The 26,015-nt window shown below is 40.0% G+C and overlaps 2 protein-coding genes and 2 non-coding genes across 6 annotated transcripts; 3 read left to right on the top strand and 1 right to left on the bottom strand.

The window, feature by feature from the left end:
* Window positions 1–1,825: 1,825 nt before the first annotated feature.
* trnas-uga (transfer RNA serine (anticodon UGA)) lies at window positions 1,826–1,907 on the top strand. Its single transcript has one exon. It is a non-coding gene; the product is annotated as a tRNA-Ser (tRNA).
* Window positions 1,908–3,257: 1,350 nt separating this feature from the next.
* trnat-agu (transfer RNA threonine (anticodon AGU)) lies at window positions 3,258–3,331 on the bottom strand. Its single transcript has one exon. It is a non-coding gene; the product is annotated as a tRNA-Thr (tRNA).
* Window positions 3,332–12,741: 9,410 nt separating this feature from the next.
* Window positions 12,742–16,359, top strand: serpine1 (serpin peptidase inhibitor, clade E (nexin, plasminogen activator inhibitor type 1), member 1). Of its 2 annotated transcripts, XM_029526585.1 has the most exons (9): window positions 12,742–12,813; window positions 13,309–13,547; window positions 14,137–14,361; window positions 14,444–14,638; window positions 14,722–14,920; window positions 15,047–15,147; window positions 15,241–15,327; window positions 15,554–15,637; window positions 15,723–16,359. In XM_029526585.1, exons 2-9 carry the CDS (start codon window positions 13,310–13,312, stop codon window positions 15,767–15,769), a joined length of 1,176 nt encoding a protein of 391 aa, XP_029382445.1. In that variant the 5' UTR covers window positions 12,742–12,813; window position 13,309; the 3' UTR covers window positions 15,770–16,359. The 2 variants fall into 2 exon arrangements, with proteins under 2 accessions (XP_029382445.1, XP_029382446.1); XM_029526586.1 differs by lacking the exon at window positions 14,137–14,361.
* Window positions 16,360–16,679: 320 nt separating this feature from the next.
* ap1s1 (adaptor related protein complex 1 subunit sigma 1) lies at window positions 16,680–25,807 on the top strand. Of its 2 annotated transcripts, XM_029526620.1 has the most exons (5): window positions 16,680–16,824; window positions 20,416–20,594; window positions 23,096–23,204; window positions 23,292–23,429; window positions 24,580–25,807. In XM_029526620.1, exons 1-5 carry the CDS (start codon window positions 16,822–16,824, stop codon window positions 24,625–24,627), a joined length of 477 nt encoding a protein of 158 aa, XP_029382480.1. In that variant the 5' UTR covers window positions 16,680–16,821; the 3' UTR covers window positions 24,628–25,807. The 2 variants fall into 2 exon arrangements, with proteins under 2 accessions (XP_029382480.1, XP_029382481.1); XM_029526621.1 differs by lacking the exon at window positions 16,680–16,824 and having other exon boundaries at window positions 20,416–20,526; window positions 23,181–23,204.
* Window positions 25,808–26,015: the final 208 nt, after the last annotated feature.

Here is a 26,015-nt window from a genome sequence, read left to right as displayed (position 1 = left end):
TCTGTGTTAGACCCAATGAGGAATCAACCAGTAACAAATCCTAATTAACCCTCTGTCTGGTGCCTCATCCAGTACCTGCTGTACAAGGTCAAAAATGGTCAAGTCATGCCAGGCTCATGCTGCACAAACAAGATCACTCCAAACTGATAGACAATAAGCTGACAGGTGTTCTGAGAATATCACCAGGTTCAGAGACAGGCAGGTACACACAAACAGGTTAGATTCTTAACTGAGGATGGGGATCCAAGTAAAGGTTTAGCCCACTTTCTGTTTCTAAACACATACACATCAAACACATCAACTTGTCCAGTAGAGTGATGACCTGTTAATTTTGACAAATGAGACACAAAATGAAGTGTTACTAAAGAACATTCATATTATTATCTCACTATTATTGTTGTTATGTTGTCGGTGTAGCAGGTTCTGTTAAGATTTGATTAGTGAAATCTTTTATGCAGTAATCTGTGCATTGGATTCAGTATTTCATGAGTGGGCTGTTACAATATTTCTATTCGACTTACATTAAGTTATTTCACTTTAATTTAATTAACACGTTTAGATTTTGACTGATATTTTGCCCTTTCTGGTTCTTCTTTAATACTATAATAATAATAATTGTCTAAGTGTTGTTGGGAATCGTAGAATTGGCTTAAATTTTCACTCACCTCCTCTTGCTGAATGTGGAGTGACTCCAGTTGAGCACCTGAAGGTTAATGATATAATAATGATATCCCTTAAACTCCTAGTTTGGGGCAGAAGGATGGGACACGAACATCACACCACGAGCCAATATTTATAAGGGCCGTCCCCTCTGTTGTACTCTAGCGGCGGCACGGCGTGTACCGCGATCATCTCAAACTATGACCAGGTTTCGATCGTGCTGTCGTCACCAGTCCCTCCCGTGGAACTTTCCACAGAGGGATCTCTTGAGATCCTTTCGTGTTCCGACAGGTGATATCAAAGTAAAACTGCAGGTACTGGGTACTGCAGGTACTGGGTGATAGACTTTCCAGCCACTGGTCGGGGAGTGACACTTTTCAACCTCCCAGGAACTTTGGAGGCGCAACCTGCAGGGCTGAACGTCTTAGACTGTTCGAAGAGCCACAATCCTTCAGTTCACCCATTAAAGTTACTTTGATTGCTCCACGTCATCGGCTTGATTTACTTAATCCCCCCCAGAACGCAACCAGAGGTGCATTCCGATCCAAATGAATTAGTAATTTCCTTCAAGAAACTAAAATAATGTTGTACCATTGTTTGTGGCCCTCATCCTTTATTCTTCTGTTGTCCTCCCTGTAGTCTGTAGTTTGTTTGTTTTTTTTACTGTGCCTCTTGTAGTTCTCCGCAGCCCCAGGTCCTCCGGGCAAGATTCATTGTCTGACTTACATTGAAGCGAATGTCAGCATTTCCATTGTCTGTTATTCTTCAGCAGGTGGCAGTTTTTTTGATAGGACATGATGCTATGCTTTTATGGTTTACGTAATAACGTTACCGCTAAGGCTAACATGAGATTGATTTGTTCTGTAATGCCAGTGGATGGTAGCCTCACATTTGTTAACATGGAAAGAAGTGGACAGACACAAGAGACAACATGTATAACAAGTAACGACGAGAGGAGAAAAAAAAATGCTAAAAAGGTATTAAATTAGATAATACTTGTTTGTTACTTTTGTCTGTCTATTAAACATAATTACTAAACAATTTTTCTTTTTCCCTTTTATTTATCCACACACAGAGATGAACAGTTGATTTCAGCGCTACCAAAACATAAGACTGACACTGATTAATATATGAAAAAGACCGATACTTATATTGACTGCTACAAGCTGCGATGGCCGAGTGGTTAAGGCGTTGGACTTGAAATCCAATGGGATCTTCCCGCGCAGGTTCGAACCCTGCTCGCAGCGATACTGCTTTTTCGACGTAAACACATTAAAATTTCAATTTGCGGTGTTTTATGTAGTTCACTATTTCATAAACCAAATTATTATCTAATATTCATGCATTTTATTGATATATATTTTATTTATTCAACTTTCCGTGGAGCCAATCCCAGCTCACAGGGGCGTACAGCATGGAAAGATCGCCAATCCATCGCAGGGCCAACATACAGACAGACCGAGACGAGCAACCACTCACACTCAATTTATAGTTACCACTTGATCTAAACATGCACGTCTTTGCAGGGTGGGAGGAAACCGGAGGAACCGGTAATGATGTAAATTCCGGCTCTGTTTAGCGAGGCTGTTATCTTGGCACGGCTCACTAAAAAGAACCGGCTCTTTCAGCTCTAAAGTGGCTCCTCAGATTTTTTGTTGCTTAAATTAATCTATTACCATAAATAATAATGTAAAATGAATTACTAAATTTAAAAACGTACATTATATCAAATATTCATTACTCATATAACTTATAATCAACATGGGGCAGAGTGTTACAAAAAATAAATGTGTTTAAATAATTACAAAAACAAAGACCCTTCTCAATTAGACAAAAGGTCTAATCTCCGGTTGTTTACTTATTTATTCATCCACCTTTAACTATTTAGTGTGAAACAACAATAAATATAAAAAGAACAAAATAAAAACAATAACAACACAATAACGATAAATAAAAATGTGTAAAACAAAAAGAAAAAACAGGTAACAGTTTCAGCTAGTCTTGAGAGAAGGTTGGCATTGAGAAAAGCCAAGTGCCTTAGCATGGGGGGGGGGGCTCTTCTGTTCCCTCTCTATAATTATTTGCCCTGTTTTTTAAAAGATTCACTCAGAGAGGACGGATGTGGCCACAATACACTGTCTCCATGCCATCACATGTGCAAGGCTTGGATAGACTGAAGCCTTGGTCACCCGTTCTGCCTTTGCTTGCAATGAAACTGAAATGCATCATAATTTTACTTCTTTTCCTGCCACTCATTTTCAATCCCCACCTGTTTTCCAGCATCTCTGTGTGGGTGTGCCAGCGACTGTCCTCTCTCTGTGCTGTGTGTAGCCCCCGCCCCTCCCTCTCCTGCTCAGTGCTCATGGTGCTGACCAATTACGTGCAGCTTGAACAGGAAAAAAAAAAAAAATCGTATCGTTCGCGACAAACACATCACGAGTAACCGAAGAAAACCTACTAAAGCACGAGAACATGAACTCCGCACAGAGAGGACCCTCGAGCTGGTTGTTGTGGGGATACAGCATTAAACTTTCTGCTACTGTGCTTCCCCACATCCAACACAAATTTGTCTTTAGGCAAAAAAAAAATAAAATAAAAGGCACCGCTGGGATTCGAACCCAGGATCTCCTGTTTACTAGACAGGCGCTTTAACCAACTAAGCCACGGCGCCAACTGATCGTAATGCTTTTACACATGCTTTAATATAAATTGACTTACGACAGTTTTAGGTGTCCAAGAAAGGTGCTCGACTTGAGGCTCTGCTAATTCACGCTCGCTTTTTTCATCTTTAAAGTCTTGCCAGTCGTGTTAAAGAAGTGTGCAACACAAGCGGTTATAATGCAAATCCTTTGTACTGTATATTTATCTAAACAATGTATATATATATATATAGAAAAAATCAAATCAGATCAAAATTGTTTTATTTTTTACTGTCATTGTAAAAAAGTTTTATTTAAAATAAAACTTTTAAATATAATTGGCAAAATATAAACAAAAAAATTTTAGTCGTGCAACAAATTTTATTCCAAACCCTCGCTAAGAACAAATGCAAAGTGCACACTAAAGAATCAAAACTAATAGTCACAAAATAATAATAAAAACCTGAGTTTTTAGTTTTTCCTTGCCACTGTTGGCAAGTGCTTGCTCATCGGGGGATCTGTTGGATCTCTTTACATATAGAGCAGGTCTGGACCAAACTTTTTTACCTTGATGTAACTTAGTTATGATTTGGTCCTATATAAATAGATATAGTTTGATTTGATTCGAGATGAGCAGTTTGCTCACCTAAAGAAGCAGGCACTTTCGTCACTGGCAGGTTGAGGGTGACAGGATAATGTTTCTTTTGGTGGGTCTTGGCTGTCATCTCTTTATCTTAACTAAATAAATCACAGTTTTTTAAGTTAACTGTGTGCATAATTTCCCTGTTACTACAACCCTGAGTATGACTAAGACAGAGATGACACATACTGACAGTCACACAGAGTACCCATGGCACTCACTTTCTGAAATGTTCGAGTTTATTATTATGTTGAACTATTTTTTATACACTATTCCCCCAACATGCATCTTATATGTATGTCTGTTCATCATGTCCTTCCTTTGCATCTGTGCTCTACTAACAAGATTACATGACATTGCTGCTTCTGCTAGCTGGCATGACCATCATGAATGCTAATCAGTGAATTTAACATATACATATCAAAACTGCACCCTTAGTGCATGCATACATACATACATACATACATACATACATACTTAGCATATTACCCGGTTTTTCTTTTCTCTTTTTTCTAAACTGTACCTCGAAAGGCTGAGGCTTCTTCATATTCAGAATTTTTGGTGTGTTTTTTCAGGTAATGGTTAAAGGAAGGTCACACTCAAAAAACTAATTGTACCAAAAACTGACTTTAATTATTTCAATTACATGAAGGTCCATGTAATTTTATTAGGCAAGTTCAATGTGAAAGTCCCATTGAATTCAGAGTGTTTTTACCATGTTGAGTCAGTATGTTAATTAACAATGCAATGTGCTTACGTATTTAGAGAGTACTGTTAATGCTAGTGATATTAAGTTAAAGAAGTTTGTACGCAAAATAATTTTTTATTTTATTTTTTTTGCAAGCAAAGGCCTGTAGATAACTATAACCTAGCTGGTTCTTGTTAGCTGGGCAACACATATCCAGTCAAAATTCAAAACTAACTGATAACAAAGCAAAAGAAAATTAATAATTTAATAGATTATTATTCATCTCAGAGTGTAAATAACACCACCCATATGAATGGTTACATTAATCAATCATTTCACTTGTACACTACTTAAGTCAGCTCAAGGGAGTTTAAACTTGGAGCAGATTTAGACATTACTATTTAAATTTAAGGGAGCATTCCCACATGAGCGGCACTTGACCATGACCATTAAAATAATACCATTTGGATATTTTTAAAACACTGCAGCCTGGCTGTAATTAATCTTTTCCGCTGTAGACTGAACCAGTGACTTAGCGCCAAACTCCTGCAGCAGGTGCCAACAGCTCAGTACTAGCGCTTGGCCTGAGGCCGTCACGTCCCGCCTCAACAACCGGCCTCGTCTCGGACCTGACGACACCCAATGTATCTAAAGTAAATAACGCAGCCTGAACCACAGTAGCCATTAGCTTCATTCTGCTCAAATAATGGGGGTGGAAGCATAGGGTGGGAGCAGTGCTCCTAGCGCATGCTAAAAGCCATAACCATGCATTGACAGTGCTAACCTAATCTCCCTTCACCAGACTTTCAAAAATGCCAAAGCATTTGCATTGTCTTTGAGAAACTCGAAAAAAATTGAATACATCAATATACGTCTAAAATATCATGTTACTACCATTTACACAATATATTTCAAACAATTAAACTTACCTTAGTGACTTGAACCACATACTCATCTCCATCAGTCAGTCTGGAGTCAGGATCAACGCACGGTCCGCAGTGCCAAGTGCGTGAGGGCAGGGTGGTCGAACCCGTTGATCACTGTAGTTACCATGGTGACAACATGCTGACGCACACCCACTGTCCTCTTCTGTGGTCCAATCAGATAAAGTTTACTTGATCAGTTTACATTATATTTGTGAAGATCATATTTACATAATGTTTAATTATTCTTATTAAATTAACTTTTAGTTTTATACATTTCAGTTACAGTTTACTTGAAAATATTGTTTCATGTTTATTAGGGCCAAGAATTTTTTTTGAGCACAGAGTTGGGTCATTTCATTAACCTACATGAAAATGTTTGCATAGTTAGAGGTATAGACTGATGCCAAAAGCTGACAATAAATTCTGTCTATTCGTTCATTCATCTTCTACTACTTATCTGTTTTCAGGTTGCAGGGGTTGCTGGAGCCAATCCCAGCTCACATTGGACGATAGTTCAACATAATAATTATTTTATTGGTGGGGCTGGCTGCATAATTGGCACCCACCATGGCATGGTGCCCTATGGAAGGGCCTCTGACACGTGTAGGAAGGCCTGCCTCTAAACACAACACATGTTATCAAGGTTCATAAAGATGAGGGTGCATACTCTGACTCATAGGGATGGGCAACAGTGGTGCAAAGATGCAGTGAGTCAGCCAGATCTGCAGGTAGGAAGGAAGGGGTGGAGATCACCTGAGTTTAAATGTTGTGTCTGAGGCAGCAGTCTTATCAGGATTAAAGCCACTTCATATAATCATATCTAATATAACTCCGTCAAAGGGGTTCCGGGGTCCCCTCTGTGAACATGTAGACAAAGCATGTGTACACAATTAGACACTCAGTTGTGTTCACTATTCTCAGACTGTTTCCTTTTCTTGTTTTTCACACAAACTAAACAAACAAAAGCAGCATCTTTGTTTACTACCCCCCACCGTGTTTTCCAATGCACTTGTGTGAAAATGTCTCCACATCTATAAAAAGTGACTCTCCTCTAGTTTCAGGTCACTTGCCCTTCCTCATGTGTCTTGGTCTGATTGCTTCCTGAGTGTTTCCACCTGTTCCCCATTACCCTGTATTTAAATAGTCTGCATCTCCCTTTGTCTTGTGCTAGTGTGTTTTGTACCTGTGTGTACGCCCCAGCGCTTCACCACAGCCTTGTGTGGTGGGGGTTTTTTTTTTTTTTTTGGTTGTTTTTTTTTTCTCCCCTTCTTTCTTTCTTTCTCCTTCCCCTTCCCTCCTCCTCTCTCTCCGGTCCTTCTTCCTCCAAGTGAGAGTTTTCTGTTGTAAGTTTTCACACCTTAGTTTAGACCATAGTTAATGTGTTCATAGCCCTTTGTTTCCTTCATGATGAGTGATCTTTTGTTTCCTTACCTTTTCATAGATTAGTGGCTCCACTTATTCAGTTTTTTTGTTGTTGTTGTTTATGCCTTTTTTGTAGTGATTTCTATTTATTGATAAACCTTTTATAGTCTTGTATTTTTCCCTCCTTTTAGTGGAGTGTTTTTTTTTTTTGTTTGTTTGTTTTTTTTATATATATATATTTTTTTTTTTCATAGCCACGCCTCTTCCCGTATGGAAGAGGGGTGATTGATAGAGATGGGTTCATAGCCTGTTTGTTTCTCAATGTTGGAGTCCTTGTGGAAGTAAACAATAAAGACTTACTTGATACACCTGAACCCTTCACCTGTGTCCTGAGTCCTAGCCTGGTCTTGACACGGTATTTGATTCTGTCTGTGCATCTATCTGCATTGGTCTGTGTTGCTTGCATTTGTCAATATTGATCAGTGGCACTTTGCATCTGTCCATTTCTGTCTGTGCCCACTAAATACTACGATACCCTATTTAAGACGTGAACATGCTTTGGACTTTTTGGGGAGCAGCAGGCATTGCAGAAACACAGGATGGTGATGAAATACCGTCTGCAGGATAAGGACTAGGAGAGGAACTGGGAGAGAGAGTGACTTTGGGAAAACTTGGTGTAGGAGATTTAAATAAAATACATACATTATGCTGTAACTCAATTACTAATTCATTTAATGTTCAGTTTAAATTCAAGTGCTGATTCGCCTAATCAGAGAAAGTTAACCGTGTTACCTAATCAGAGAAAGATGTTGGCACCACCAGTGTGGTGGCAATTTCCAAATATTCATTTATGTTCTACCAGGCCCTGGAACCGAGCCTGTGACCTTCTGTTTAGGACTAATCACTATGCCGCATTATTATTATTAAGACCATTTCCACGAAAACCTGCTTTGCGAAACGGACCTCTGAGCTTTTACAGAAAAGAACCTCCGTACAATCCCACTGTGTAAGTTTTGTTTTTTACAACATACCATAGTCTTAAAAATTAAAAAATGAGATGGCTTCTCCTCTTAGTGTGTGCCAGGGAGTCAGGAAGTGTGACTATCTCAGTCCACTGATTCACTTCCTGTTTTTAATTCCATGAGGCATCCATTGTTATCTGATGGAGCATGACAAAACATGTAAAAAAAAAGCTGTCCCTGTTTCTTCAAATTCATACATACAGGGGTCATGATGGTTCAACCAAAAATGTGTATATTACACAGGAGTATTGTCATCCTAAACTGTAGCCAACACACCACGCCCAAATCCCCATTCTCAAATTTGTTTGTATTGCCAATTCTAGCAGCTCAGGCCCAGCTCTGAGCTGTAATCTCTTGGCTATGCCAACTTGACATAAGGAGATTTAATAATTTGGATTGTACCTGACTGGATGCAGACCTGAATTAGAACAGTACTTAATGAAAAAAATAAGGAAAGGTTTGACAACCTGAAATACACATTCAGACCACCATATCCACCATCATCATTCTGACTTCCTCAGAATGGACATGGTTCATTTGTACGACTTCTCATGTTTGTTTCACTTAAGAAAAAAAATCATAGAACATGGAAAAAAGGTTCTGTGTAGTTGTGTGTCACCCTAACCCTATATGTGATCAGATTACTTCACATATTTCCATGTAATTTTCCAAACACTTAGTTAGTAGTAATTAGTAAGAAAAAGATGTTTTAATGCTGACAAAAAACAAAACCCAGATCATACTGGTCTGATGAGTCATTTGCCTCTTTATGATTCAGACTATGTTCCATTCAAACTCTAACACTGAAATCTCCACTCTGTTCTCTGACAACCTAACCTAAAGGTCAAAAGACCACGTGTGGAGATTCTCCATGGCCTTACAACATCAGTGAAATCCACAGAAGTCGTGTGAAGTTGAAGATTCCCTATGATTTCCTTATGCAAGGAAAAAATTGTTGTTTCCTTGTTAAAAGTAATTTACTGGCAGCAGTTATATGAGTCAGAATCACATTAAAAACTGATTGCATCAAGAGTGTTGGTCAGAACTATAACCAAAGCTAATATTATAAAACAGAAATTATATTTAATAAGTGTCAACAGCTGGACCAGATGAACACATGGGGGATTCAGGGGAACCTGTTTGGGAAGGGAAAGGTGTACAGTCTCAGCAAAAAGTCAGGACGTTTCGAACTAACTACCATCAGAGACTGATTGATGCTAGGTTTTCCCTAACTAAGTCTGACCTGTTAACCTCTGTTCCACGGAGCTGCAGACAAAAAAGTTTTCCTTTGATACCTGATCTAAATTTAAAGGTTTTGCAATTTACACCTACTCAACCAGTCGACACAGATGGCTGCCCTCCCTGAGCCTGGTTCTGAGGTTTCTACCTCTTAAAGGAAGGTTTTCCTTGTCACAGTTGTCAAGTGCCTGCTTCGGAAGGACATGTTGGGCCTCTGTAATAACTACATAACTACATGTTATGATTTGCCGCTGTACAAATAAATTTGTCTTGCTTTGCTTTCCTCCAAAAATAAACTATGGTATGGTCATTTTCCAGGATGATATGTACTATTCCTTGCATCAGAAAAGTTTATTAACCCCATTCTTCAGATATCAACACTGGTTTCAGTGTTAAGGAGAAGGTAAATCAGAGCTCAAAATGAATCCCGTGCCACCATATCTCTGTCAGTGAGACATAACAATCACACACGTGCGTTACCATGATCATTCTCCCCATTAATTGAACGCTTTGCCAGTTCTCTCTACACAGAGCAAACCCTACCTCTGACTCTGGTGCAAATTTTCTGTGTCTGCAGAGCAGCAATGTCCTGGGCTCTTTCACCTCATACAGCTATGGAGCAGCTCCAGAGAACTTTGGTCATATACAATTTAGGCATAACATTATGACCACTGAAAAGTGAAGAGAATAACAGACATCCTCATTTCTACCCTCATCATCACAATTCATTGCTGGTTCAGAAAGTGACATGAAAAAAATAACCTAATTTGGTTTATTCTTCTTTCAAATAAGTTTACCTCCCTGTGCTCTTATTGTTGACTTATCTAAAGAGCTCTCCACAGTTTTAGAGAGCAATAACAAGAGCGACAATGGTGTCAGTGTTTACAGAACTGCAGTGGGGGGGCTAAGCCTTCCAGTCCATTACCTGCCTTCATAAGGGCCTGGAAACCAGGCAACTAGGCAGTTTTCACAAAGCACAAGTTGTGGCAACTGTCACAGTACCACACAGTGCCATTTATGTACCATCATGGACTTCTGGTTATATTCTCAAAATTTAAATTTGCTTTGAGATTTTCTTTATGGCTCCAGACATTGAGAATCAGAGAAGCTCATATCAGTTAGTTCCTACACATAGTCACAGAATGACTATTGTACGTGTATGTGTGTTATTTTGGAAACACTTGAATCCTATGTTCCTGAAGCCCACAGAGAGAACCAAGTGGGAAGAAGAGTTTCCATTCACAGCCATATATGGAATGTACCAAATCCTTTGCCAAGTAACAGTAAAGAGATGCTGATGCATCTGTGTATTTTAGGCAACACCACCTCAACAAATGGTTGCATACCAGGCAAAAACAACTCTGGAGAAACAAAAGGTCTCATGGGGTCATTGACCCATCACTCAGCTATGCTTCTAACCCTAACCCATAATTCTGAAGTATTAGTGGTCACAGCAACTGAAGCCTGAGATAGTAATTTCTTTAATTATTTACAATCCTACAACAGCCATTGAGACAGTATAAAAAACATAAACATGCCAGAAACAAATGTTCATAGCCCTATACATGTTCATTACACACACAGTTTGGCCAGAGGAATGATAAAAGGCAGAAAACAATGATATCATTCTCAGTCCCAGAAGAGGAGCTCAGTTTATGGCACTTCACCAAAGTTTGGAAAAGATTATTGCTCAACATAAGAGAAAATGACAAAGAAACCTTATTTTACCCTGCAGATTAAATGACAAGGTTCTAAAGAATTTATTCAGTGATAGTTATATGGGATATGTGATATGGGAGAGACCAAATCACTTCATAGTAGTTATGTTAAAGAGGACTGGCTAACAGGATGCTCTGTGGTGATTAAAATTTAGCCAAATTCAGACCTGCCAACAAAGTAGTAGGTTGGCATGAATGGAAAGTGTCAAAGGAACCTTGGGTTCAAGTTCCACTTGATTATGCTAGTAATGATTCATAACAAAGCTGAAAGTGGTAATAGAGGTAATAGAGGTCTGGACCTGAAGCTCAAGGAGGGATGCTGGTGACATAATAATCCAAACAGAATAAAGTAAATAAGCGCTAAAGTCATCAAGTCATCAGCATACAGGACTGAACAATGTAAAGAGAGTGGAGAGCTGGTCTTTAAATACAGCTGTGGAGTGTGTTGACTAGTAGAAAATAGGTGTGGGTGACTCTTTGATTAAGGGAGTTCATCGGTCTCCACGGGTAGATTTTCAAGAAAAAACAATTATTGTATTTGTTAAGGCTAGGTTGTAGTAGCGATGAAAAAATAATTGTCTCAATGATGACATTTTAATACTTTTTCAGTGTGTTCAAAATTCAAACGTGCAAGATTGTCACTGCTTTGGGCTTGTCCCCAACCCAGACATTTTTGACATGATTTGTGTGATGGTAATGACAATTTTCATTCTTTGCAGAAAATTTTGACTAAGTTTTAGACTTGCTAAGCTAACTGGTTAGCTAGCATACAATGCAGGCACATCCGAATTCTGCACAGAAAGGCCCCAGGCCGCGGATCCGAACCTGCAACTTTCTTATTGTGGGGCAACAGCACTAAGCACTATGCTGCTGCACTGCAGGCCCCCTTCGACCCCCAACAAATATCAATATTAGTATAATAGTATAATTTGTATCATCATCAAAGGCAGCTGTCAATTCTGCATAAATGGTCCTCAAACCATGTCATCAAACATGCCACTACTGTCTTAGCAGATCCAACAAAGTGATCCAGTCCTGTCAGATCTAGGCAACTGATCTGGACATATCAGTTCCAGAGGCGTGTAATAATGAAAATGAAAATAACGTGGGTTCAATGAGGATTTTTGTTGGCCTGCCTTGGGCAGACCAATAAAATCCAGACAGAGCTGGAAAGAGTGTGTTAGCTCCAGTCTCTGGCCTGTCTACCAGATGTTTGGTGAGTAGTGGTATGAGGAATGTTGGAAGCTACGACCAAATTTGGTATTTAGATGTGTCACCAGCTCTTCAATACACACTAATGTATCAGCGATGTTCAGGTTGAATACCATGAGCTGCGAAACTGCTAGTGAAATGATCAGGAAGACTTCAGGAAATTGAAACAAGGCAATCTCCTTTACTACCTAGAAACCATGTACAAAGTGAACCCTGTCTTTACTGATGAAGACAACATGGGTTTTGCTTGGAGGGACTGAAATGGACCTGCTAGCACAGTAGTCTCAGCTCATGAGAAAGTTGAGTCTCATGAGTACTTGAGTCAGGATAAAATGAAATAGGCAAATGGCTCTTGAGTTAGCCATCAGCATTTGTCACATCAAACCCACAGTGTGTGAGTGTGTGCATCTGTGTGTGTAAAGTCTAAGACTTTCCATATGTTCTATCATGTTGTGGGGGAGACACAAAGACTGACAGAGAGAGTGTGTGTTCAAGAAAAGGAAGCTTGTCCAGACAGTGTCAGATGACATCATCGTCTCCAATAATGTGTGCACATGGGTGGATTGGGGCAGGGCTTCCAACCCAACAGTTCTACACTATAAAAAGACACAAACTCAGTAGTTTTGTCAGACTGAAGAGGAGGAGTGCACCAAAACTGGTGACAGAAGAAACGTGCATATCCACACCTGACATACTGCAACTGCAAGGTAAGAATTGCATCTGAACCAAACATATGGACCCTCAGCAACAAATACTTGACTCAAGCTGGGCAATTCAAGTAATGGCAAGACCACAGTCAGGGGACTCACTGTCTTTCAGACTTATTTCTTCAGTGTGTCTATTCTCACAGAGTAGTTACACATCCACAGACTGAGGATTCAGGTAGTCTCTCTGACCTGAACCAACTTTATTAAACTGCTCGACTCAGGTGGTGTCTGTGACCTGAACCAGCTCTATGAAGCTGCTTGACTCAGGTGGTTTTGGGGGCCGAAATGAACATGAACTGTGAAGCCTTGCTGGACCTTTAGGGAGAAGACCTGAGAGCTGACCATTACCCAGGAGGATTCACTATTACCACAATTGATGTTTTTTACATCTTAGTGCAAAGAAAAGTCAGAATGTGTAACTGCTTGGTAACTGAGTGAGATGAAGGTGTGAAATTCAACCTGTCACAATCAACCACTCTTTTGTGTCTTTCCCAGGATGCTTTGCATTTACATTTTCCTACTACTGACCCTGAGCAGAGTTGGCCTGAGCTCTCTGCAGGAGAAGCAGACTGACTTTGGCCTGAAAGTCTTCCTCCAGCTGAGCCAGGACTCCATGGACAAGAATGTGGTATTCTCACCCTATGGTTTGGCCTCAGTACTATCCATGGCGCAGCTTGGTGCAGCAGGAAACACCCACAAGGCCTTAACTGCTGCCCTTGGCTTCTCTCTGCGAGGTGAGTGACTCATGACGACAAAGACATAATGTCTGGAGACCAACTAACAATGATTAATGTGGTTGCATACTGGTTATCGCTACATAACAAATAACACTGCAGCAAATCCAAAGCAGTATTGCCCCCCCAGCTGCAATAGCGCCCTCTGCTGGTCTACAGGTACATCAGCAGCTTGGGTCATAATAAAACTGAATTTAAGGTTGCTGCAATGCTAATTACTGGTAATATTTACTAGTGCATATTCAATGGTACCAGGCTTTAATCAGTATTTACATCTGTATGCTTTAGTTGTAGTTTAGCCTGGTTCTGCCTATTCCTCGTAAAGGAAGTTTTTCCTTGCTGCTGTCACTAAGTGCTTGCTCTTTGAAGGATATGTTGGGTCTCATTAACAACTCTATAAAAAGTTTGGTCTAGACTTGCTCTCTATGTAAGATTCTTTGATGTAACTCTGTTATGATTTGGCACTATATAAAGAAATTTGATTTGATTAGAACCAAAAACATGCTAACACAATGTAATCCTGGTCCTAATGTACTTTATACATTTGACTTTATTAATAACAGGAATAATAACAATGATTATCCCTTAGAGCGAGGTTTATCACGGCAGCAGCGTTTGTTGCATCGGGATCTGTCCAGTGAGGAATGGGTGGAGACAGCCAGTGGGGTGATGGTGGAGAGAAAGATGAACCTAGAGAAAGGATACCGTAGGGCCCTGGCCAAGGCCTTCCAGACCCACCCTCACCAGGTGGACTTCACTAAGCCAGACCATGCAGTCAGCATTATCAATTCATGGGTGTCAGACCATACTGCAGGTACTCTTGGTGTCCACTCATCCATGTCATCTGCTTCGATCTCCACAGCCTTTTTTGACTGGTATGTATCTGTCCTCTGTAGGAGCAATCCCTGTGTTCCTGGAAGCTGGATCTCTGAGTGATGAGACCCGCATGGTCCTTCTCAATGCTCTCCACTTCCAAGCCCTGTGGAAGGTTCCCTTTGACCCCACTCTGACACAGGAGCGGATTTTCCATTGTCCTAATGGTAGCACTATACCTGTGCACATGATGAGACTTACAAGCCACTTCAACTATGGTAAGTTGACACAGCATACAGTTTTCACTTCAATTTGTACCAGGGTCCACAGGAAATACATCTGTCCACGATTTAATCTACAGGTGAATTTGTCACCAATGATGGGGTGGACTATGATGTTATAGAGGTCCCATATGAGGGTGACTCACTCAGCATGCTCCTGGTGTCACCCTTTGAGCCTGAGGTACCACTGAGTGAACTCAGTGCAGCTCTGACCAGCAAGAAGATTCAACAGTGGACAACAGAATTGAGGAGTGTGAAGAGGCGGTTATCCATGCCCAGGTGAGGTGACAGGGTCTGTCAGTGTGTGTGGAACTCACATCAGATTATAGACTGACGGTATCTGAAGATTGTCTTACATTTATCCTTATGTGGTTCAAATGCAAACTAAGGACCATTATTTTTCAGGTTCATTTTAGACTCTGAGGTGAACCTGAAGCAAGCTCTGTTGAACCTGGGTCTGAGAGACATGTTCAGCCTGGCTACTGCTGACTTCACACGCATTACCAGTAAATTAGTTGTTAGTCCCTTTTCACAGATTAATGTACCTCATGACATTGAGAACAGTCACTTGACCTGTTGACCTGTGTTTGTACCTCCAGCTGATGAACGGCTGTGTGTATCAAAGGTCCTGCAGAGAGTCAAAATTGAAGTGAACGAGAGGGGGACCAAGGGAGCAGCAGGAACAGGTATGTCTGTGCACACACACATTGCACATTTTAAGAAATGTCTTAATTTTTAATGAAATGACACCAACCATCCATGAGACAAAGGAAAAGGGGTGGCAATCTGGTTTCAAATGTACTGCTTCACATGTACGCAGGTAGAAACAATGAAGCCCTCAAGACGCCCTGACTCAGGCCCCCTGCTCGCATTACAGACACTGACCTATATTCTCTTTCTCCCCACTCATAGCTGCTGTCATGTTTTCTCGTATGGCAGTTGAGGAGATCACTCTTGACCGACCCTTCCTCTTCTTCATCCAGCATAAACACACAGGTGACACATTAATTGTAATAAGAAAAATTACATATCAGTGGAAGTAGTGTTTTTGGAGTCAACATTGTTTTTCCTCTGTGTTTAGGTGCTATTTTGTTCATGGGTCAGGTCAACCAGCCTCAACAACAATAACACACCCTGAATACCTGCAGCCACCTACTATGTCTGAATACTGCTGCTCACACCTGTGGAATCCACACCTGAGGGACACACACAATGAACACACATAATAAGTCACTTAACTTCATCACAGACAGACCTGTTTTTTAAAGTGTAGACATAGATGATGTAGGTTTGAAGGGAACAGGAAGTTAGCTTTGAAGGAACTTAGGATTCTGACGTGTGATCCTTGCGCCCTACACTGAGGCAGACTTATGACTGCATTAGGATAAAAAAAATGCATATGATCTATTTTTAGATGTAAATATCTATTTTTACCTTGTTGTATTTATATTTATTAAAATTCTATGTTTTTACAAATGCAGTGTCTCTGCACCTTCATTAAGAGTCACTACTTTAGTTTGCTTTACACAATCAATGTCACTAAATGTGTTTGAATTTAACATTTAATTATAATTTGTCATCATTAGGTGCTGTATACTATATAGCTTTTAATTATTACTGTTTTGATTGAAAATTTGTATATGTAGGTCGCTTATTAATGAAGCCTTAGCTTGACGCTCTACTCATTCCCTCGTTCTATGTCCGCGCCCACACTGAGAACTCCACAGGATCCTTTTGATTCAATGGTTTACTTCAAGAATAAAACAATAGTTTGTACGAACAGTTGTGCAAATTGAGAAAATTCAATTAAATTAAAATTAAAAATTGGATATTATTTGTGTTAGATTTTGGATTTGAAACTTCTTCGCGGGTATTTCAAAAGTCAAAATATTATATTATTAACTACATTCCAAGAAGTATTAAATTAATATATATAATATAATGGGTAACTGAACAAAAACCTCAATGTACGGTTTAACCTGACCGAGAACGGCTGGCTGTGCAGTGCGCATGCTCATGAGAGGCGGAAGTCCTCAGTGTAGCAAGCAGTGAATCCAGTGTTTCAGTATCAGACAGACATGGAGGGTCTGTTTTAGCCGCGGTTTGTCCGTCTGCGTTGGACCAGTTCTGAGCCTAAATTCGTCTCTAACGTCGCAGCAGTTTAACAAAAATCCGGCAACATGGTGAGTTACTGAGAATCATTCGATGGGAAAGTGAGAAGCCTGGTGTTAGGGTAATGCTAGCAAGGTGTAAGCTTTGAGGAAGTGTCCACCTGCAGTACCTTCACTTGGCTTTTGTCAGCATAAACTGTAAATTACTAGGCCGTGTCACAGTACAGGACGTAAAATATTGCCGTCCTTCTTACACAGCGGAGTTATTCGAATCCATGTTTGGGCTGTTTTACACATAGTGCGACCCGCAAGTTATGCTGAACCACTCAGACCAGGATAATTAAATTTTCCGAGATATGTCATACCTTCCGGGAGGTATGTAACTCGCTCATCCAAAGGTTAAACAATGAAGGTGGCAGGCGACTGTGAAGGTTAGTATTGCCATGGCTATCGTATCTCCAAACCACAGTTGGAAGAAACTAATGAAATTAATATCAGATCCAGTGTGATTATAGTTGCAGCGTCAGTCTCACGTCATCATGTAGTATATGCTGAATGTTATAACCATATAATGTACCCCTTTCCCTCACTAATCTGTTTGCAATAAACTATAATGAGAAGGTGTAAAAAGCTGATAAATAACTTTTAGCTGCAATTACAACATATACCAGTAAGATCATCTCAGACTGGACAGGAAGTGCAGCGACCAACAAACCCACCAACCTTTGTCTGTGGCTCCCTTTGAACATACATTTTTTGTGTGTGCAGTATTGATGATAATGTCACAATTGATTTGTGTATTGTGACTGCAGAAAAAAATCCTTCATTTTCATTGGCAACAGAAGTACCTGGTGCTTAAAATCTAAAATCTAAAATCTAATAGACTCTGGTGTTTCACTCACTCACTCATCTTCATCCGCTTTTATTCATATCCGGGTCGCAGGGCTTCTGGAGCCAATCCCAACACACATTGGGCGAGGGGCGGGGTACACCCTGGACAGGCCGCCAGTCCATTGGGCCAACACACAAGGCAAACAGAGACAAACAACCACTTACACTCGCATTCACACCTACGGTGAATTTAACGTCGCCAGTTAACCTATACTTATACCTTTGGACGGTGGGAGGTAACCGGAGTACCTGGAGGAAACACGCAGACACGTGGAGAAAATGCAAACTCTGCAAGGACCCAGGCTGGAACCGAACCCACGACTTTCTTATTGTGGGGCGACAGTGCTAACCACTATTCCACCGTGCTGCCCCATCCTGGTGTTTGAAAGAGATCAAATTCCAGCTCTCAGTCTAACACTGGGGTAAAAGTCTGAGACATGCATGAACAGCAGAGGTTGTTGCTTCAGCATGTTGACGAGCACATTGAATGTACACACGAGTACCTTCATGTGTTATTGAGCAGATGGAACAGAAGGACAGGGTCTGTTAAACAGCATTTACATTTACACAATATAAAACAAATTACACAATGTAAGAAGCATTAATCAGAACAGTAAAAAATTTTCATGGTTATACCTTACTTACTTACTGGTTATAACTAACTATAACAGCTAATAAAATCCAAAAATTCTGTATCTCAATACTGAAAAAAAGTTCAATATTGGAGACTGATGGTATCAAATTTTAATCAGCTAATTAACCCAAAACACGTCCAAATGTTTCCTGAGCCTATAAATGGTCTACCAGTCCTCTGTAGACTGTAAGAAACACAGCCATGGGTAAGATGACTGACTTGGCAGTTGTCCAAAAGATGATAATTGGCACCCTGCACAAGGAGACTAAGACACAAAAGGTCCCAAAAGGACAGTTAAAGAAGCTGGCTGTTAAGAGTGCTGTATCCAAGCACATTAAGTGGAAAGTTGAATGGAAAGGAAAAGTTTGCACAAGCAACAAGGATAACCACAGCCTTTAAATGTTTGTGAAGCTAACCCCATTCAAGAATTTAGTTTAGGAAGACGTCATGCTTCCCTCTGCTGACAAGCTTTATGAAAATGCTTATTTAAATTTTCAGTAGGATTTAGCACCTGCACACATAGCAAAAGTGCGTGCAGGTACCTGGTTTAAGGAATATGGTATCCCCGTGCTTGTTTAGCCAGCAAATTCACATGACCTAAACTCCATAGAGGATCTATGGAGTATTGTGGAGAGGAAAATGCAAAACACCAGATTTGACAATGCAGAAGAGGTAAAGGCTGATATCAGAGCATCCTATGCTTCCTTACCACCTCAGTAGTGCTACAGGCTGATTACCTCCATGCCAAACTGCATTGCTGCAGTAATTCTTGCAAAAGGAGCCCTGACCAAATATTGAGTTCTGTAAATGTTCATATTTTCCAGTAGTCCATTATTATTCAAATTTCCTGATTTACAGAATAATTTATTAGCTCTAAGATGTTATCATCAAAATGAAAGGAAATAAACCCTTGAAAAATATCAGTCTGTGTGTAATGAATCCATATGAGTTTCTAATTTGTTGAGGTGCACCTGTACATTACCTGAAGATATGACGTAATCCCAGTATTTACCGAATACAAGTGATCACAAAATATCGTTCAGTAATGCTGTTTCTCACATTATGTATTTTTCGCTGAGTTTGAAGAGCATCCTGACTGAAGCCTGAGCAAACCAGAGGTTGAATTATTTTAACTTTAGCATATAATTTATGAACCCCCCAAAAAAGTAACAAACTTTTTAAATATTGAGCCCTAATTCTTTTTCTTAAGGTTTTCATGCAAACAAAGGATTCACATCCTAACTTAGAATTTCATATTCATTGTATGAAATTCCCTCCATTGGTCAAGAGAGCAGATCGGCCCAGTATTGGCAAAGAAAATTTCAGAGCAACACTTGTTCCTCCAGACTGAAATTATGTTTTCTGTTTCTATTTCTGGAAAATAAATGTGCAAATAAATTGAATAGTCAGTTTTGGCTACATTTGTTGATTTTTGTAAACAACTTGCGAAAACAACATAAAAACAGCTTAATGAATGAATGAATGTGACCTGAATCTTATTGAAACAACATAAATAAACAAACAGGTGTGACTACTATCACATCAAAATCCTTTGCCAGGACAGCATCTAAATGGCCTGTTAAAAAAATAAGTAGAAATTTATATCACTGAAACAAGTTCAAGACTGAAACTGATTGGCTGTTGTTGCTCCTATTTTAGCCTTGTGCTACTGAGTGAATTATGTCCAAAGCTTATCATCGTTATTTACCTTAAATTTACTATGATCCTTTTCCATGTTTGGATTATCACTCAGCCCTACGTTGAAGTCAACTTTAAGGTCAGGAGGGTTAATAAAAGCTGTGTAATAAATGGTTAATTGATTAATGAATTTAAATGTCAGTTCACTTCAACCTCAGTCCAGCATGGGACGTTCGGATAATCTTCTTTAACCTTGGAGGCTGTGGGGGATTTGCATTAAAAACCAATGTCTTTCTGAATGAATTCCGCTCAGCATCACCAAAGATGTTATGATTGATGTGTGAAGGATTTGTTTCTGTTGCTCAGTGGTGTTACAGTTTGTAATTTTTTTAATAAGCCCATGATATTCTTAGTTCAGTTCAGATAAATCAATGAAGAGTCTTTCTTAACCCCTCTCATGAATAATGTCTCCAATCTCTTCCTGGTATGTATGTGTGTAGATGCGTTTCATGTTGCTGTTCAGCAGACAGGGAAAGCTGCGGCTGCAAAAGTGGTACACAGCTACAGCCGAACGTGACAAGAAGAAAATGGTGAGGGAACTGATGCAAACTGTGCTTGCTCGCAAACCAAAGATGTGCAGCTTCCTTGAATGGAGGGATCTGAAGATTGTTTATAAAAGGTAACAATAACTGACGCATTGATTTATCTTCAGTCAGTAGTCTCTTTCCTATTGGCTGAGTTTGAATAGACACAGCTCATTGGCATGTTGATGTTTGGAAAACTCATATTGTTAATGTCAGCAAAGGCTGATTATGTCCTATGCTTCTGAAAGTTTCTAACCAGCATGCATTACATTCATGACAAAGTAGGTATGTGTATGCATGCATGTTCAAGATTCAAGAGTCTTTATAGTCATTATGAGGACATAACAAAATTTAGCACACTCCTGGCTTAAAAAAGGCACACATAAATAACACAACATAAAATAAACCTTCAAATAGAACAATTATAAAGATAAAGTGGAGATAAAATGCAGCTTCCTGTAAGTCCAGACTATGAAAAGTTCTGTGTGTGATTGTCTTACTGCTGAGAACTGGTGATCTGTTTGATTGTCAGCAGGGGTGTGTGAGAAGGTGTGTGTGTGATAGATAAATAGATAGGTAGATAGATAGAGATACTTTATTTATCCCAGGCTGGGAAATTGCAGTGTAGCAGCAGCATTACACACAGAGACATCAAACAACATAGGATAAGAATAAAAATAAAAATATATACAGTAAAGAACAACATAGGATAAGGTGTGGGTGTGGTGTGAGTTCTGTAGGGGGATGGGATGTGAACGTTTCACTGCAGGGGGGGCGATTGCTTTCACGGCTCTGGGTCCAGATCTGGTAGACGGCAGCCCACAATCCCCTGTGCTGTCCTTACCATCCAGGCTAGGTCTTTTCTCTCTTGTGCTGTGCAGCCAATGTGCCACACTGTCACACTGAGGCACACAATACTTTAAACGGTGGCTCTGTAGAAGTTTACGAGCAGCTGAGAAGCAATTGTTGGGTCTTTATCACCAGGTGTGAAATGTTCACAGACCAGGAGAGGTCAGAGGAACTGTGGATGCCCAGGAACATTATACTGTCCACACGCTCCACCACCTCCCCATCTATGCTGAGAGGAGCGTGTTTAGTCTTCCTGGACCTCCTCGATCTTGCTGGTGTTCAGGATTAGGTTATTCCTGAAGCACCACTGTATCAGGTTCTTGACCTCTTCTCTGTGGTGCACGGTGGTGTCGTCCACATACTTCACAACCATGTTTGTGGGTTGGATGGCACAGCAGTCGTGAGTGAAGAGGGCAAGGCTGAGCACACAACCTTGCGGCGTGCCAATGTTGAGGATCAGTGACACAGAGCAGAAAGGTGCTGACAAACCCAGGTTGTGGCATTTCAGGGCCAGCATATTCATTGTAGTGATGTGACATGACATTCTCTGTACTGTTTAAAATAAAGAGGTTTGATTATGAAAAGCCCCCAGGTGCAGTTTATAAGTGACTTTAGATTGTCGAATATTAGTTACTCTGGCACTTGGCTTCTTTCCCACTGATTGGGAGAACATCTCTTCTGTTTGTTAGTGGGCTGAACTGCATCAGATTTTAGGTAGGTGGACAGGGTGAGACCTGCGCTCCTTTTTCACACACACATACACACACACACACACACACATACAGTGTTTGCCTAGGCTCAGTGGGCAGAATGCAGAGGTGGACAAACAAAACTCTGTGTGGGTGATGTGTTGAAGGATTCCCTGCAGTAGACATGAACTGAGGGAACTCTAATGTAATAGAAGCTCTGATGTTTTCACAAGCCTTTTAAATTTAACTCAAAAATGTGTTTACAAGAAGTGCAAACCTTAGTTCACATATTTGCTGATTATCTAATTATTGATTGATCATCCATGAAAGGATATTAACCTTCCATCTCCGGGATGTGCGTGACTGTAGTAGTTCTCAGTTGTTCCATCAGTGTTGTTTGATGTTTCTTTGTTGGTTGGAGGGTTAGGGTTAGGGTTACAACCATCTTTGTTGGTTGGAGAGATATGATGAGGTCACCCTAGGCTCCAGAATGTTTAATGTTGAATAAACCAAACAGTTATTTGATAGAAATATGTTTATTAGTGTAGATGAAACAAGCATTGCGCATTAGAATCTCTGGACTGCAGCTAGAATAAGTGGAGTCGAGGAGGGTGTGATCCCAGTCCAAGCAAAATGGACTAATCACATAGTTTTATGCCAGTAGGTGTTTCAGAGGCTCAACTACTGAAAGTCACAATTGAAAATTCACATATATAACCAATTCATCCAGGCTGGTACCAGGGAGTTCATCTTAGCAGCACTCTCAGCTGCACATGCACGGGGATAAGATGGAAACTCTGCACAGGCTCCTGGCCTGAGAATCAAACCTGCAATAATCATGCTGCAATTTGGGCTGTGCACACAGGAAATCAAGTACACACCAAATAACTGATTCTTCCAAAACCAGAGTGATGCACGATTTTTCACAGAATTTCATAATGTCAGTGTGAAATGAAGTGCTTGTGAGCTTCTTGGCCTCATCTAATCACAACTAGTTACTATACTACGACTGATATACTACTGATGTGTTGTTTTTGTGTGGCTATGTATTCCTACAGGTATGCCAGTCTGTATTTCTGCTGTGCCATTGAAGAGCAAGACAATGAGTTAATAACTCTGGAGGTTATCCATCGCTTTGTGGAGCTTCTTGACAAATACTTTGGCAGCGTAAGTGAAACGTCTTTGATTTGTTGCTTCTAATTAAAGATGACAGAAAACATACTGAACATTGATAACTGGTGTCCATCTCTGTAGGTGTGTGAACTGGACATTATCTTTAACTTTGAGAAGGCGTATTTTATTCTGGATGAGTTCCTGATGGGAGGAGAGATCCAGGACACGTCTAAGAAGAGCGTTCTCAAAGCCATTGAACAGGCCGACCTCCTACAGGAGGTAACCTGGACACCAGGAGTCACCTCTATGTAGCAACATTAGGGAATTCTGTCAGTTGCGTGGTCATCCCAGAAAGGAACATATCTACATCTATTGTTGTTGGGCAATTGTCAACCCACTGTCCATGTCACTTTGCAGTGACACTGCAGTAAAACTTGGGGCTGAGCGTACACCTGTTAAAGCCTCAGACAGGTGCACCAACACTGATATTTCTGTTGTGAAGCTCAAGAGGAGGATGGCAATGGTTGAGAGTGACATTAATCTGACCCACTGCTCCACAGAGATCTATAACTTTTATATAGACTTCTTTATGTGGTTTGTGTCAGCTGTTATGTTGCACCTTCTTTTAACTCCATTAATGAATTAAGTCATGAATCAGTTTCTTCAGGTAAAGCAGCATGAGAGACAGACAGAAACTGAATAGTTATTATTGTTGTAGAACTATAAATTTTTTTTCTATCATTTTGCTATAATAGTTCTACAATTGTTCTACAAGTTGTTCGGTCAGTAAAATGGAAAAGAACTGAATACATTTTCATTTATCATTTATTAATTAGAAAAATTGCTATGTATGACTATAACAAATGTAGTGCAGATTTTAATGACATAGTTCACTTTCATTAGCTGGTATTGAATGTCTCATTGATTGTTGATGACAGACTGGATCATTCTGGACCTAGAATCCAAACTTGTGATGATTTTTTTTTTTTTTTCTCTACTGCTCTATGGCATGACCTGGTCCAATTCTCACAATTTTCTGCAGTTGTTATTAAGAGTTTAACATGCATTAGCCTTCTTTTCCTGGTCGTATTTGTGTGACTGTAGGGAGTGGGGTGGAGTACAACCTTTTGGTGTCACTGCAAGTGTAAGACTTAGTCGGGAGGTACCTATAGTTGCAAAAGAAGGAGTAGTCGAAGGTGGTGCATCACACATAGGTTAAAGTAGTGCCTGTAGGTGTGCTTGTAGTTTTAATTGTATGTCAGACTATCTGTAGGTGTAGGAGCACTTGAAGGAGAAGATTGAACACAATTTTTAGGGCTGTGTAATGTGATAAACTAACTATAGATTAAGATTTATTCCTTCTCTTTTGTTTTTGCTTTGAACCATACTTGAGCCCCTCAAATGTAACATCTCTGTGTTTCCTTCACAGGAAGATGAATCGCCTCGGAGTGTGCTGGAGGAGATGGGCTTGGCGTAGAGTATGTCCTTGTGAGAGAGACTGTAAGATATTGTGAAAGAGGGGACTGGACAGAATTTGGATTTGAACATACTTGGACTGAGGATATGGGCTCTGTGTATCTGTGGGTACTGATGTACAGGGTTTAACTGGGAAGGAGACTCAGATGGAGGGTCCTTGCATTGACAGGCCCTTAAATTGTGTGTGTGTGTGTGTGTGTGTGTTTATAATCTAAATGTGTTTTAGAATAAGTGTGAAACTCTCATTAAGTTGAGAGAAGAACCAGTGTGCACACTGATGTTAGTCAAATAGAGGCAGGTTGAACTGTCTCACCTTGTATTTTGTGAGATCCTGAATGTGGACTTGTCCCAGTGATAAGATCTAATAATAACTGAACTTCTCTCCAGTGAAAATCTGATATTCTAGATTTTTCACATTTTTAGCAAATCTCATGAAAAGACCAAAAGCAGATGTCATCATTTTTCAACATCATCTGTTCCCACCCCTGTACTTAATATTAGTTACTCACATCTGTAAAAATATTTTTAAAAAGCTTAAATAATTTCCTAGAAAAAGCAAGATGCTGTCGTTCTTTTACTTAAACAGAAAGGAACAGTGACTCTGGGGACTATTTTCAGAGACGGATTATAATAATTTGTAACTGTTACAAATAATTAAAGAAACTGGCGCTTTGAGGCTCAGGGGAAGAATAAAGCCTAGATCTAGGATCACACACACTCCTGAGTGGGTCATAATTGTGGTGGTTTAGACCTATTTTACAAATCTCTTGTTGCATATACTCCACCGCTGATTTGCTCACAGGCTTCACACACACACACACACACACATATATATACACATTATAATGCATACATATATAATACACAGTTTTTGTTCAGTTCAGAGTAGCAGCCTAAGTTCAGCTGGCCTTCATTGACCCAGAACAAGGAACTTACTCAGACTTTTGCTCTGTCTCACTGAGGGTTGAGCTCATATCAGATTGATCATATTGAATTACATCATAAAGCCATAAGGCATCACACCTGACCCGTGAAGACCCCCCTGATCCTCATAACAAACAGGACTGAGGCCAAAACTGATAAATTCCTTTTTCCTTTTTCCAGTTTCCAGCTGTTCTGTCCTAATTTTATTCTGTCAATAATCATCATATCATTATTTTATTAAATTTATTTTAAATATGTTTGATATTTTGGGGAATCTATGAATGAAGGTAAAAGACAGGCTCAGTTGCTGTTGCTTTTCATGGTCACTCAGCTGACTTCAACAGGAAGACCACGAAAAGACAAGTGTTCAAGAGGAACACTCCTTTACTGCCTTCAACATCTTTGGAGCAATATGATGTACAATAAGTTTGGATAGGTTCTCAATCATCCAGGTCAAGTTCTCTA

Source organism: Echeneis naucrates, chromosome 18 (assembly GCF_900963305.1).
Source record: "Echeneis naucrates chromosome 18, fEcheNa1.1, whole genome shotgun sequence".
NCBI classification, from domain to species: Eukaryota; Metazoa; Chordata; class Actinopteri; order Carangiformes; family Echeneidae; genus Echeneis; species Echeneis naucrates.
Note: the sequence above shows the minus strand (reverse complement) of the source record. Positions and strands in the feature narration are given on the sequence as shown.

Coding starts and splice junctions, on each gene's coding strand:
- serpine1 (XM_029526585.1), top strand. CDS start 13,310: ATGCTTTGCATTTACATTTTCCTACTACTGACCCTGAGCAGAGTTGGC. Junction 14,921..15,046: donor AGGCGGTTATCCATGCCCAG/GTGAGGTGACAG, acceptor ATTATTTTTCAG/GTTCATTTTAGACTCTGAGG. Junction 15,328..15,553: donor CAAGGGAGCAGCAGGAACAG/GTATGTCTGTGC, acceptor CCCCACTCATAG/CTGCTGTCATGTTTTCTCGT.
- ap1s1 (XM_029526620.1), top strand. Junction 20,595..23,095: donor CTGAAGATTGTTTATAAAAG/GTAACAATAACT, acceptor GTATTCCTACAG/GTATGCCAGTCTGTATTTCT. Junction 23,430..24,579: donor AGGCCGACCTCCTACAGGAG/GTAACCTGGACA, acceptor TTTCCTTCACAG/GAAGATGAATCGCCTCGGAG.